The following is a 13612-nucleotide window of genomic DNA, read 5'->3' as shown; positions in this document are numbered from 1 at the left end:
TAGGGGATGGATGTTAGATTTTTTTTAATTTTCGATGTTAGGTGTGTAAATGTGGGTCTTCAAAAGAAATAAATAAATATATATTTTTAGAAAATCATTCCCTAGGGGAAAAATAAAGAACGACTGTCAAATTTTATTTTTATAAGAGTATTTTCTTGCTAATTGCTGACAATGTATCGTAATATCTTATAATACGATAGTGTAATAATCAAAATACATCGACACAGCTTCAACTAGACTTATAACCGTATAATTTTTGGTTCATGAATAATATATTAGGTCGGGGAAAAAGTCTTAGCGTTATAGTATGTATGAACTTGTAATAAAATCTCTTTGACTTCAAAAATCACAAATGAGTACACGGTTCATTAGGTTTCTTTCAGTGAGCTCGTGAGGTACCCAAATATCGAGCTCTTTATGTGTAGAGAAAAGATTTTATTACAAGTTCATACATACTATAATGCGAAAAGACTTTTCCCGACCTAATATTTTATTTCATTTGTAGAAAATAACAAGCATTTAGTATTAATAGTCTTTTCGACTATTGGGTGTAGTATAGGGTACTTTTCTTGGTTCAAGGCCACACAATGCTTGCAATCCAGGGTACGTGGGGTTGTACCTTGGTGTAAATACCGATGCGCTGGCAGCCATATGTGTTGATGCCGATCAGAGTGTTCATACAATGAGAGATATACGTAGTCACCACTAGCGGGCTTCCGAGGGCATCCTGTAACAAAATAAAATTCATATCTATACTAATATTATAAAGCTCAAGAGTTTGTTTGTTTGAACGCGCTAATCTCAGGAACTACTGGTCCGAATTGAAATATTCTTTCAGTGTTAGATAGACCATTTATCGAGGAAGGTTATAGGCTATATATCATCACGCTACTGACAATAGGAGCAGAGTACCAGTGAAAAATGTTGCAAAAATGGGGAAAATTTTGGCCCATTCTCTCTTATATGATGCAAGCGAAGTTGCGCGGGTCAGCTAGTAATAAATAATTTAACCCATTAATGTCCCACTACTGGGCAAGGGTCTCCTCCCGTAATGAGGATGGGGTTAGGCCTTGAGTCCACCACGCTGACCAAGTGCGGGTTGGCGACTTTACAAACCTTCAAGAACTGTTCTAAAGAACTCTCAGGCATGCAAGGTTGCACGATGTCTTCCTTCACCGTTGGAACAAGTGATCATTATTTCTAATACACACATTTTCCTGGTAGTTTTATGATGACTACGTCACTTGGTAGAATTTTCCATGATGAAGACGTCAATCGGTAGAATATTCCATGATGAAGACGTCAATCGGTAGAATTTTTCACGATGAAGACGTCACATGGTAGACTTTCTCATGATGATGACGTCACATGGTAGAATTTTCCATGATGATGACGTCACATGGTAGAATTTTTCATGATGAAGACGTCCATCGGTAGAATCTTTCATGATGAAGACGTCAATCGGTAGAATTTTCCATGAAGAAGACTTCAATCGGTAGAATTTTCCAAGACGAAGACTTCAATCGGTAGAATTTTCCAAGACGAAGACGTCAATCGGTAGAATTTTCCATGATGATGACGTCAATCGGTAGAATTGAATTTTCGATGATGAAGACGTCAATCGGTAGAATTTTCCACGATGAAGACGTCACATGGTAGACTTTCTCATGATGATGACGTCACATGGTAGAATTTTCCATGATGAAGACTACACATGGTAGAATTTTCCATGATGAATATTATATATAAATTTCGAGTTAGAGTAATTCATACATCCTCACAAACAAGACGTGACAGTTTGACTTACCATCCTATTCTCATTGTTTTCGAAACAGATTTGAGTATCATCGTTAACTCCAGGTGGCAGGTGTACGAAGCATTCTATAGGCAGAGTACTAGCCCTCCTTGCGCATTCAACCGCGTCGACTGTTGTTTCTCCTCTCACCTGTACCAACAAAAGTTTAAAAGGAAAAAGTCTTTTCGCATTATAGTATGTATGAACTTGTAATAAAATCTCTTTGGCTTCAAGAATCTCAAATGAGTACACGGTTCATTAGGTTTCTTTCAGTGAGCTCGTGAGGTACCCAAATATAGAGCTTTTTTGTGCAGAGAAAAGATTTTACTGTACTGCAATACTTTACAAGCTGACCTGATCGTTTATTATGATAAAGCGAAATTATTCAAATTGTTTAAATATATAATTATATTTGGACAACTCACACACAGTTATCTGATTTTAAACTAAGCAGAGCTTGTACTGTAACCGGACAACTGATAAACATACTTATATACTTGTAAATACATACTTATATAGATACATGAACAAGCTCAGAACAGATACTCGTGCTCATCACACAAATATTAGTCCCGGGTGTGATTGGAACCACACGCGGCGTTATTATTGCGGCGAGGTGACCACGTTAACCACACAGACAAACGTGCAATTAAACATATTATGTATATAACTTACAACATTAGGCGTATTTGTGTAAGTTTGTTCATCTATATCGAAATTCTTCCACGATGTAGCCCGCGCTGAGTTGGTTTCAAATTCAGCAGTCAGTTCGGGAAGGCACACCGGCAGAACATTACGATTAAAAGTAATCCTGTATAAACAATTAAATAATTTAATTAAAACAATGACTTATTTCCTAAAATTAAAATAAGTTTAATTATTTTCCCGCTGCTGGGATCTCCTCCCAAAATCATCAATTTTTTTGACAACTCCTGCATTAATAACTGCTCTTGTGTTGAGACTTTTACAAACCTACAAACAACGGACACAAAGTACAACCAGACACGAAACAACTATTTGTGCATTGCACAAATTATCTTTCGGTGTGGGAATCGAACCCATGAAGTCCCGACGCAATGGTAGCGGGATGGCGACCTTAACCACTGCGCCGAGGAGGCAGTAGTGTTAAGTAAGCAAACTATGATTTTATTACTCACCCTCAGTTTCTGAGGTATATTTAGCGGTAGTTTATCTTTCCAAACTGTCATACTCCTACTACATCGAATTGTATAGTTAGTGGTCAACCTAGTGTCAAAGTTATTCAAGCCGCCCGAAAGGCCTTTGACATGGCTTAACGACTGTTATCTTGATTGACAACAACCGGGACCGACTTTTTACGTGCCCTCCGAAGCATGGAGACACCCAGTTAAATACCGCTATGCGGTCACCCATCTACGGAATGACCGCGCCAAGGTTTGCTTAACCCACAGATCGTTTACCGACTGGTGAGTGCAACTGGCTACGGGCGCCAAACTGTCATGTTTATATGAGTTTAAACACTATTGAATAGATAAACTACCGCTAAATGTACCTCAGAAACCGGAGGTAAGTTACTCACGCAGTCTCCAGCTGTAAGAGGGCGATGTCGTTGTCTCGTGAGTGCTCGGAGTACTGAGGGTGAGGGAGCACCTCCTTCACGTTGTGGACCTGCCAGCTACTCTTATTGTCTCTACGGTTAAACACACCTAATCCAACGAATTTTGGAACCTCAGCCCTGCGCAAAAATAATGATTATTAGGTCGGGGAAAAAGTCTTTTCGCATTATAGTATGTATGAACTTGTAATGAAATCTCTTTGGCTTCAAGAATCACAAATGAGTACACGGTTCATTAGGTTTCTTTCAGGGAGCTCGTGAGGTAACCAAATATCGAGCTTTTTTGTGTAGAGAAAAGATTTTATTACAAGTTCATACATACTATAATGCAATAAGACTTTTTCCTCGACCTTAATATATCCTACTTAATCCTTCTAATACTATGAATGCGAAAGTTTGTGACAATGTATGGATGTTTGTTACTCTTTCACGCAAATGCAATTGATCCGAAATTTTGGTATATAGGTAGCTGAAGACCCAGAATAACACATAGGCTATTTATTCCGGTGTTCCCGAGGGATCGGGATTTGTACAGGAAGGGTTTCCAGGCGGACGAAGTCGCGGGCGGCCTCTATCCATACTCCATACTAATATTATAAATGCGAAAGTAACTCTGTCTGTCTGTCTGTCTGTCTGTCTGTCTGTCTGTCTGCTACTCAATCACGCCTAAACTACTGAACCAATTTGCATGAAATTTGGTATGGAGATAGTTTGATACCCGAGAAAGGACATAGGCTACTTTTTACCCCGGGAAAATGACGCATTTCCCGGGAAAATTCAGGTTTCGCCACCGAAGTCGCGAATTATCAATATTATAATGACATTGAATTAACAAAATTCCGTTGTCATGGCAACAGTTTTAATGGCGGATATGCTTTAGCGCGAGTTATATGAGATATAAATAATTTTGAGAATATTTTTACCCGACGCTGAGTTATTTTGATACCCGAGAAAGGACATAGGCTACTTTTTACTCCGGGAAATTGACGAATTTCCCGGGAAAATTCAGGTGGCGATCGAAGTCGCGAATAATCAATATTATAATGACATTAAATTAACAAAATTCCGTTGTCATGGCAACTGTTTTAATGGCGGATATGCCTTAGCGCGACTTCGTTATATTAAGAGATATAAATAATTTTAAGAATATTTTTCGTGAAAAAAAAGCATATTTTATATCATCACGCTACGACCAATAGGAGCAGAGTAACAGTAAAAAAGTGTTACAATAACGTGGAAAATTCTGTACCATTCTCTCTTATGTGACGCAAGCGAAGTTGCGCGGGTCAGCTAGTAATATTATAAATGCGAAAGTAACTCTGTCTGTCTGTCTGTCTGTCTGCTACTCAATCACGCCTAAACTACTGAACCAATTTGCATGAAATTTGGTATGAAAATATTTTGATACCCGAGAAAAGACATAGGCTACTTTTTACCCCGGGAAAATCACGCATTTCCCGGGAAAATTCAGGTGGCGAACGAAGTCGCGAATATTCAATATTATAATGACACTGAATTAACAAAATTCCGTTGTCATGGCAACTGTTTTAATGGCGGATATGCCTTAGCGCGATTTCGTTATATTAAGAGATATAAATAATTTTGAGAATATTTTTCGTGAAAAAAAGCATATTTTATATCATCACGCTACGACCAATAGGAGTAGAGTAACAGTAAAAAGTGTTACAAAAACGTGGAAAATTCTGACCCATTCTCTCTTAGGTATGTGACGCAAACGAAGTTGCGCGGGTCGGCTAGTTTTTCATAATACACATTTTGAGACAATGTAAACAAAATCCTGCTGGACAGTTTTAATGGAACTGGCCGCTGTTGCCAAGTTTCGGTCTGAAGAAATCTTTTTTTTACTTTAAACCATTTAAGTGTTTTTCAACCAGAAATTCGGAAATGGCGGCCAGTTCAATTGAAACCGTCTGACAGGTTTTATAGTGTAAAAGTTTGTGTACAATACACAATCTATTACATAAGGACCACGGTGCCTCGATTCTCTACTACTATCGACTACCGTCAACCGAACTGTCATCGAGAAATTTTGTATGAAAATCTGATCAGCGCCTCTGACGGGTGTCGTAGGAAACATTTTGGCAGTACATTCTAAATGTCAAAATTTCGATAGCTAGCCGGTTGTCGGTAGTCGATAGTGGTAGAGAATCGAGATACGGAACAACTAACACAAGAAGAAAGGGCATGTCATATTATTTCATTGAAGATGGTTTTCGTCAAACTCAGCCGATGACATTTAACGCACACTGAAATATGAAAAGGAATAAACGACTTACAAGTTAAAATGCCCAGCCATATTTCAATGACATTAGAGTCGTATTTTGCACTAATACTTTGTGCTTTATGTCGGAATTGTATCTACGTGGTTTCAGTGTCATCTCTTAGGTTAGTACTAGGGTAGGTATAGCTGCACATACTTCATATGGCACGCGCGACACGCCCACATGACCCCTTCCTCTTGTGTTAGTTATTCCGTGTGTACAATACACAGATACACACTCTATTACATCACTGTCATAGTATAATGGTTGGACATACCCCACATTGGCATAGGCCGTAGTGACGACAAACTTCTTAGTAATAATAGCTCCTGAAGTCTTCCAGAACGCACTATTTACATCTGCACCGAAACCAATCAGGGCCTGAACAATTAAATACAAATATATATCAGCCTTTCTTCCAACTATGTTGGAGTCAGCTTCCAGTCTCACCGGATGCAGCTGAATACCAGTATTGTACATGCAGCGACTGTCTATCGGACCTCCACAACACAGTTGGGATATAACACGATACTAAGTAGGCGCGTCCCCACTATGTCGTAACGATTAATTTATCGTTGGACGACTATCGTCACTAGCTGTTCCCATTATAACGATTGTTTGTCGTCAAAATAAATATATCGTTCAGTGACTGTCGTATCTAGCCGTCCCCACTGTCACGATAATCTGTCGTCACTGCAAAAAATGTCGTAGACGACAGTAAGTCGTGTCGTTCTATATGTGAACACCTCCATTTAAACATATAAGCCACGACACTTAAAACTACACGATTATTTGTCGTCACGGCATAGTGGGAACGCGCGCTTAGACTGGTTGTCAGATTTTCAAGCTTCTGACTACTGTTAACGACTGTCAAAGATGAGAGAATGACAGCCGGGACCCACAAATTAACTTGAGCTCAGTGAGTAAATGATAGATTTAGAACGTTGAATAGTTACCTCATAAGGGTTCTTGGTGGTTGGTGGAAAGCCTTCGGGGGGAGAACCCCCTATGCCATAATATCCTGCATAGTGGCAGCGTCTTTCCGAGTCAAAGTCTTTTGAAATACCCCCATAAGAGGTATCTTGCACACACTGATTCGGTACCTCGCGATCGTCTAGGTACGTCAAACATTCTATAAAAACATTCATCTATTATAGCCGGAGCCAAACTACTTTGTGTGTCTGAATATTGCTGCAAGCGAGCAAGTAAATTTTCGATTTTCACAGCTCCCGCAATAAAAATTGCTCTTGTGTCGCGGGGACTTTTACAAACATAAAAACAACGGATACAAAGTCCAACCAGACCCGAAACAACTATTTGCGGATTGCTCAAATATTTGATCATTTGTTCCGTGTGGGAATTGAACCCACGACCTCCCGACGCAGTAGTAGCGGCATGGCGACCATCACCACAGCGCCACTTAAGCGTCAAAAGTTGTTTAAATGATTCCTTAGAATACAGCCTTTTACATCATTGGATTATGATAGGGGCAGCAACGAGTGTTTTCATGTTTGTTTGTATGTATGTATGTAACATATTTTGTATGTTTGTATGAATATAGAACAATGGTATGATCCTTACAAACTTCCCTTGCTATCACATACATACATGTTGTCATACAGGACCGCCGGTTACGAGTAGCACCTGACCGTTTTTAGGGCCTCCCCTCGAGGCGAAATTTGAACTTGTTTACTGCCAAAGTTTTAATATTATATTAATTTAATTTGTTATGAACCGTATGTGTGTTCGGTAGTGTTGGTAGCAGCTCCCTACATTATCAATGATGTATACCTAATAGAAATATTGTTAAAACCATTTGGCGATTAAAAAGAGTGGCCAGGAGTTTGTTGGCAGCTGTTCTCATTGGCCCTACCTTCCGAACTGGCGGTAAATTCACACTCTTTACTACTATCATAAGTGTCAGCATTTGACCTAAATGAATATATTATTTGATTTTTAAGGTATTACTTACGATCTCGTGCTTTACGGCCATCCTTCCAGAGGAGCTCGGGACTATGAGGAGCTATAACAGCTTTTCTGCAACAATGGCCGCCTTTACACACACGCTCAATGTGAGAATTCTAGTGGTAGATCTGCCCGCGCTCGACCCGCAAGTCGAGCAAAAAAAGTGGCACGGCCATCTTTTCTCGAAGCAATTCGGGCAATTTTCGACCCCCCTATAATTTCGTTGTGAATGAAACAAGAAGCCTGAATTTTCAGCAACTAATCAGTCATTGTATAAACACGGTATATTTAAATTTTCAGTTAATTTTGAACCAGTAGTTTAAGAATGACAACTTGCTAAAATATTGAATTTTGTCACTCACTGATTCACTGACTTACTGACTCACTGACTCACCGATCATCAAAAGTCTAAGGTACTTCTAGCAGACTTAGAAGCTTAAAATTTAGAATACGAATAGGGTTTAGTGTTTAAATCATGGGAAAAGTTAAATATTTTCTAATATCGGTCCAGTTTTCTAAATACACCAACTGCAACAATAACTTTAGATATCAACAATAGTGACGTCTTCCTTATGGAATGTTCTACCATGTGACGTCATCATCATGGAAAATTCTACCATGTGATGTCTTCACCATGGAAAATTCTACCATGTGACGCCATCATCATGAAATCTACCAGGAAAAAACTACCATGTGACGTCATCATCATGAAATCTACCAGGAAAATTCTACCATGTGACGTCTTCATAATGGAAAATTCTACCATGTGACGTCTTCATCATGAAAAATTCTACCTTGTGACGTCTTCATCATGAAAAATTCTACCTTGTGACGTCTTCATCATGGAAAATTCTACCATGTGATGTCTTCACCATGGAAAATTCTACCATGTGACGTCATCATCATGAAATCTACCAGAAAAAGTCTACCATGTGACGTCTTCATCATGGAAAATTCTACCATGTGACGTCATCATCATGAAATCTACCAGGAAAAGTCTACCATGTGACATCTTCATCATAGAAAATTCTACCATGTGACGTCTTCTTCATGGAAAATTCAACCATGTGACGTCTTCATCATGGAAAATTCTACCATGTGACGTCTTCATCATGAAATATCTACCAGGAAAAGTCTACCATGTGACGTCTTCTGAAGAGTTTGTTTATTTGTTTGATTGCTTGTTTGTTTGAACGCGCTAATCTCAGGAACTACTGGCCCGATTTCAAAAATTCTTTCAGTGGTAGATAGGCCATTTATCGAGGAATGTTATAGGCTATATATCATCACGGTACGACCAATAGGAGCAGAGTAGCAATAAAAAATGTTACAAAAACGGGGAAAATTTTGTCACAATCTCTTATGTGACGCAAGCGAAGTTGCGCGAGTCAGCTAGTATTGAATAAATAAACTACCGCTAAATGTCCCTCAGAAACCGGGATTATTCGCGTTAAGTTTACATAAGTTCTTGAGTACATTAATACATACCTAGTGTCTTCAACGAGCTCACAGTCGGTACAGCAGATGAGCGAGGGTTCTCCTTGTTCAGCGCACGCCTGAGACCCGCCGTGACGTCATCGACAGATAAACGCTTCGTTAATAACACAATATAAACTAACTGATAACTTATATATAAGTGATAATATGAACAAACACTCACAGATTTATACCTCACGCAACAACGACCTTATAAACTTACTAGAGGCCGCCCGCGACTTCGACCGCGTGAGAACCCTTCCCGTGTAAATCCCGATCCTTCAGGAACTCCGGGATAAGCAGCCTATGTGTTATTCTGGGTCTTCAGCTACCTATATACCAAATTTCATCGTAATCGGTTCAGTAGTATTTGCGTGAAAGAGTAGCACATCCATACATACATACATTGTCACAATCTTTCGCATTTCTTCTTCTGTTTTTTAAAAGACAATCCCGCACTAAGAATTGCTCTTGTGTCGCGGGGACTTTTACAAACATACAAACAACGGACACAAAGTACAACCAGACACGAAACAATCATTTGTGGATCGCACAAATAATTGATCCGTGTGGGAATCGAGCCCACGACCACCCGACGCAGTGGTATCGGCGTGGCGACCTAAACCACTGCGCCACGGAGACAGTATTTATAATATTAGTAGGAAGTAGGATGTGTGGACTAGCTTTCACCCGCTACTTCGCCAACATGGACAATAGATTTTCCGTTTCCGTTCTTTTATATAAAACTATAGAACAGATTATTCATCAATCAAAAATCTAGGAAAATTTAAACAACCTTTCATATTTTATCCCCTTAAAAGTGATTATAAAAATCCTTTCTTCGAGGATGCCTTCGTTATAGTAACTTAATGCATGCAAAATTTCAGCCCGATCGGTTCTAAATTGACATAGTTTCATACAAACTTTCATGCCCTTGAGGGTAGAATTGATTAAAATCCTTTCTTAGCGGATGCCTACGTCATAACAGCCAACGGCTTACGACAACGGCCATCGAAGATATTACAGTCTAATGTAATAAAAAATTATACTTGTTACATAAATAAGGGAAGGTTCATAACTGACGAACATACGTCGCGTATTATCGGTTACGCAACGCCACAACAGACAAATGTATAGAAAAAACACTCGACCGTCCAGACTCAACCGATGATGCGTCGGTGCGAAGCCCATCTTATCTTATCTTGCCAGTTAATGCCTGGCTGACACTTCGACCATTCCTGATCTTTTGTGTCACCCCCTCCCTAGACGTTGGGGGGCAGGGCAAAACTCATCAGTTTTGCTATGCACCCCACCGGAAGCAGCCTGTAGTCTTCTGGTTTAGGGTAACCGCATCCTAGAAGATCCATTCTTTTCGTTCCTAAAGCACACACTCGCACAGTATGTGTTTCATGGTTTCTGCTTCTTCATTGCAGTGCCTGCATTTAGGGTCATCTATGGCACCTATTTTATTTAACATGTAGTTCGTGCCGTAGTGTCCTGTGAAAGCACCAAGTATTTTCTTGATGCTGTCTTTGCTGAGGTTTATTAGGTTATTACTCCAGCTTTTGTTGACGTTATTTATGAACAGTTTCGAATGGGTTAGTCCAGATATGGCTTTCCATTCTTTCAGATGCTGGTCCCTGGTGAAGTTGGTTATGGCCAGTTTGACTGTCGCATCAGGTAGTCCAATTATTGGTTCTGGACCTATTGGGAGTGATTCTGATCCTTTCCGTGCAAGTTCATCAGCTTTCTCATTCCCATCTATGCCCGCATGGCCTGGTACCCAAACTAGCCTAACGTTGTTTGTACGACCTACCTTGTTCAGGTTCTTTATGCAATTCAGTACAAGTCCCGAATTGACCTTAAAACAGCAAAGAGCTTTAATAGCTGCTTGACTGTCGCTGAGTATATAAATGTCGTGCGTATATAAGTGTGGTGCGAAGCCCATACAAATTAAGTTACTCCCGACGCATCTTCCGTCAGATATGAACCTTCCCTAAAGGTATAGAAATGGATGGGTGTTCATACTCACTGGACGCTCAGGGTCACTTCTGCTTAGTGTGGTAAGGCATCTGTGTGCTTCAACGCATTTGCCTTTCACCCCCTCCCACTCGCAGCCGGGTGCTGTAACATGTTTTTTTTTAAAGACTCCCGCACTTAGAATCGCTCTTGTGTCGCGGGGACTTTTACAAATATATAAACAACGGATACAACGTGCAACCAGACCTTAAACAATTATTTGTGGATCGCACAAACAATTATCCTCTGTGGGAATCGAACCCACGACCTCCCGACGCAATGGTAGCGGCGTGGTGACCTAAACAGCAGTAATATAAATGACTTTAACCCACTGCTGTCCCACTGCTGGGCAAATGTCACCGGAATGAGAAAAGTAAGTGTTGAGTTAACAAGAGGAAAGGGCATGTCATACTATTTCATTGAAGATCGCTATCGCCAAACCACTATGCGGTCACCCATCTATGGAATGACCGCGCCAAGGGTTGCTTAACCCACAGATCGTTTACCGACCGGTGAGCGCAACTTGCTATGAGCGCCTTAGTATTCTACTTTATATTGCCGGATACCTATGTGTTATAAATATGTACTTGGACAAAGACGGAGTAAGCGATAATCGATATAAATAAAAATGAATCACCGAAATGTGTAATGTAGGTAGGTACTTACGCGCATAACTTTGTTGCAACTAAACTAAATTGGATAATACTTCATTAATATGTTTGTAAAATTGGACTCATTTGCGACCGAGGGGACTCGTAGTCTAGGGGAGGCCTTTGCTCAGCAGTGGGACACAGAATTAGGCTAAAATAATAATATACCTATTTGTAACTATCGGGTTTGTATGGAATCAAATGGATCGAAATTCAAATGGGAATGGACTCGACGCTACCACATCCGGACTAAATCGGACCAGTACGATAGTGAATTGGTTAATTAATTGACTAACCCCCGGATTCTGAGGTACATTCAGCGGTAGTTTATCTATTCAATAGCGTTAAAACTCATACAAAACTTTAGCGTGCTGCGCTAAACTTGGGTTAGCGAAAAAATATTAATCTCCATCAAAAATGCTCAGACTACGGTATTTTTTCGTAAATAATGTTGAAATTGCAATTATCATTCGATTCCAACGAAAATAAGGTATCGTGACGTCACTACACTACATTTAAAAATGTAATTTGGACATTTTATTTTCATAAAGAGTAGCTGATTTGACTGGTACCTACTTAAACATAGTTGTAAAAACATGACTTACCTTCTTTCATTTCTTTGTTAACTGGATCACAGGCCACAAAAGCAGCTAGGACTAAAACCATGAGTGTTTTATACATATTTACGGAATGACCGCACCGTAAGCACTTCGGTTCACCACTGATAATAAAATAATAATGTAAAAATGTAGTGTGAATGATGCGTCAATAACGTTAACAATTTAAAACTCTCGTGACTTATACCTACATAATATAATTATTATAATTTTGTCTCAAACGTCACTGAACGACAGCTATTTATACTACGCAACTGGTAAACTGAACTTTACAGTAGAAGCGTTTAAATTGGAAAACTTGATAACTTTTGTAGAAAAAGTAGGTAGGTAGTTATCTACGTTTAGATAGCATTGAATAAGATTTTTAACGTATTAGGTATGTAGGTACATTGCGAATTCTTTATAGCATATAAAACAACAATAAATCATTTGACATAAAGGAACGATTTTAGCAAAATTTGTGTTAGCGAAGTATAAATACCTAGCTGCTCTCGTTTTAACAATAACACTGCAACGAAGATGTATAAAGGATTTAAGATGAGCACAATTTATAGTTTAAACACATTTAGCACTTGAAGATAGGAGTAAAACATAGGTATAGGATAGCGAGAACAATAAATTTCGTAAACGTATTGCACTAAACACTGACGCGGGAAAAGGCCACCATTTTTTTTTCGAATAGCGAGCGCGCGGTATTTGTCGATGACATTAAAAATTCGAGACTACTTGACCTTGAGTCCTTGACCGGCGTCGGCGCCAGTGTTGCCAGCCCGAATTTTGATAAAGACACGCATATTTGGCGGTTAAAAGGAGTGGCCAGTTTATTGCCAGCTCTTCTTATTCGCCTGCTGTATTTAACCATCTTAAGTATCTGTAGGTACCTAAAAGAATATATAGGTTTTTTTTTTATTGTTGGGACGAAGACATGGTCAGTACTTGTGTAGCTGACTGCTAAACACTAAACCTCTTATTCATAAAAATATATTACGAAGCTATTTAAAGGCTTCTAGTGTTTTGTTTATTTCACTCTTTAGCGAAATGAAAAAAAGAAAACATATTATAGTAGCTTTATAACTAAAATAGGTTTATAGCACGTTTATAAATAAGAGTCTCGGTTTCGATTTAGGTTGGACTAAGTGCTGTTGATCTCTTTCGTTAGCAGTCGAATACACTACCGACGTAACAGAGGCAAAATAAAACGAAGGAGATTTCAG

The 13612-nt window shown here is 39.3% G+C and overlaps 1 protein-coding gene across 1 annotated transcript; it reads right to left on the bottom strand.

Moving 5' to 3' along the window:
• Positions 1–126: 126 nt before the first annotated feature.
• Positions 127–13257, bottom strand: LOC142985010 (trypsin-1-like). Its single transcript, XM_076132923.1, has 11 exons — positions 13130–13257; positions 12387–12502; positions 11145–11236; positions 9125–9192; positions 7644–7708; positions 6628–6803; positions 5949–6052; positions 3354–3509; positions 2471–2606; positions 1808–1945; positions 127–727 (listed from the first exon to the last, which is right to left on the bottom strand). The coding sequence occupies exons 2-11, from the start codon at positions 12460–12462 to the stop codon at positions 575–577; spliced, it is 1164 nt and encodes a 387-aa protein (XP_075989038.1). The 5' UTR covers positions 12463–12502; positions 13130–13257; the 3' UTR covers positions 127–574.
• Positions 13258–13612: the final 355 nt, after the last annotated feature.

Source organism: Anticarsia gemmatalis, chromosome 29 (genome assembly GCF_050436995.1).
Source record: "Anticarsia gemmatalis isolate Benzon Research Colony breed Stoneville strain chromosome 29, ilAntGemm2 primary, whole genome shotgun sequence".
Taxonomy (NCBI): domain Eukaryota; kingdom Metazoa; phylum Arthropoda; class Insecta; order Lepidoptera; family Erebidae; genus Anticarsia; species Anticarsia gemmatalis.
This window is presented reverse-complemented; position numbering and strand designations above follow the sequence as displayed.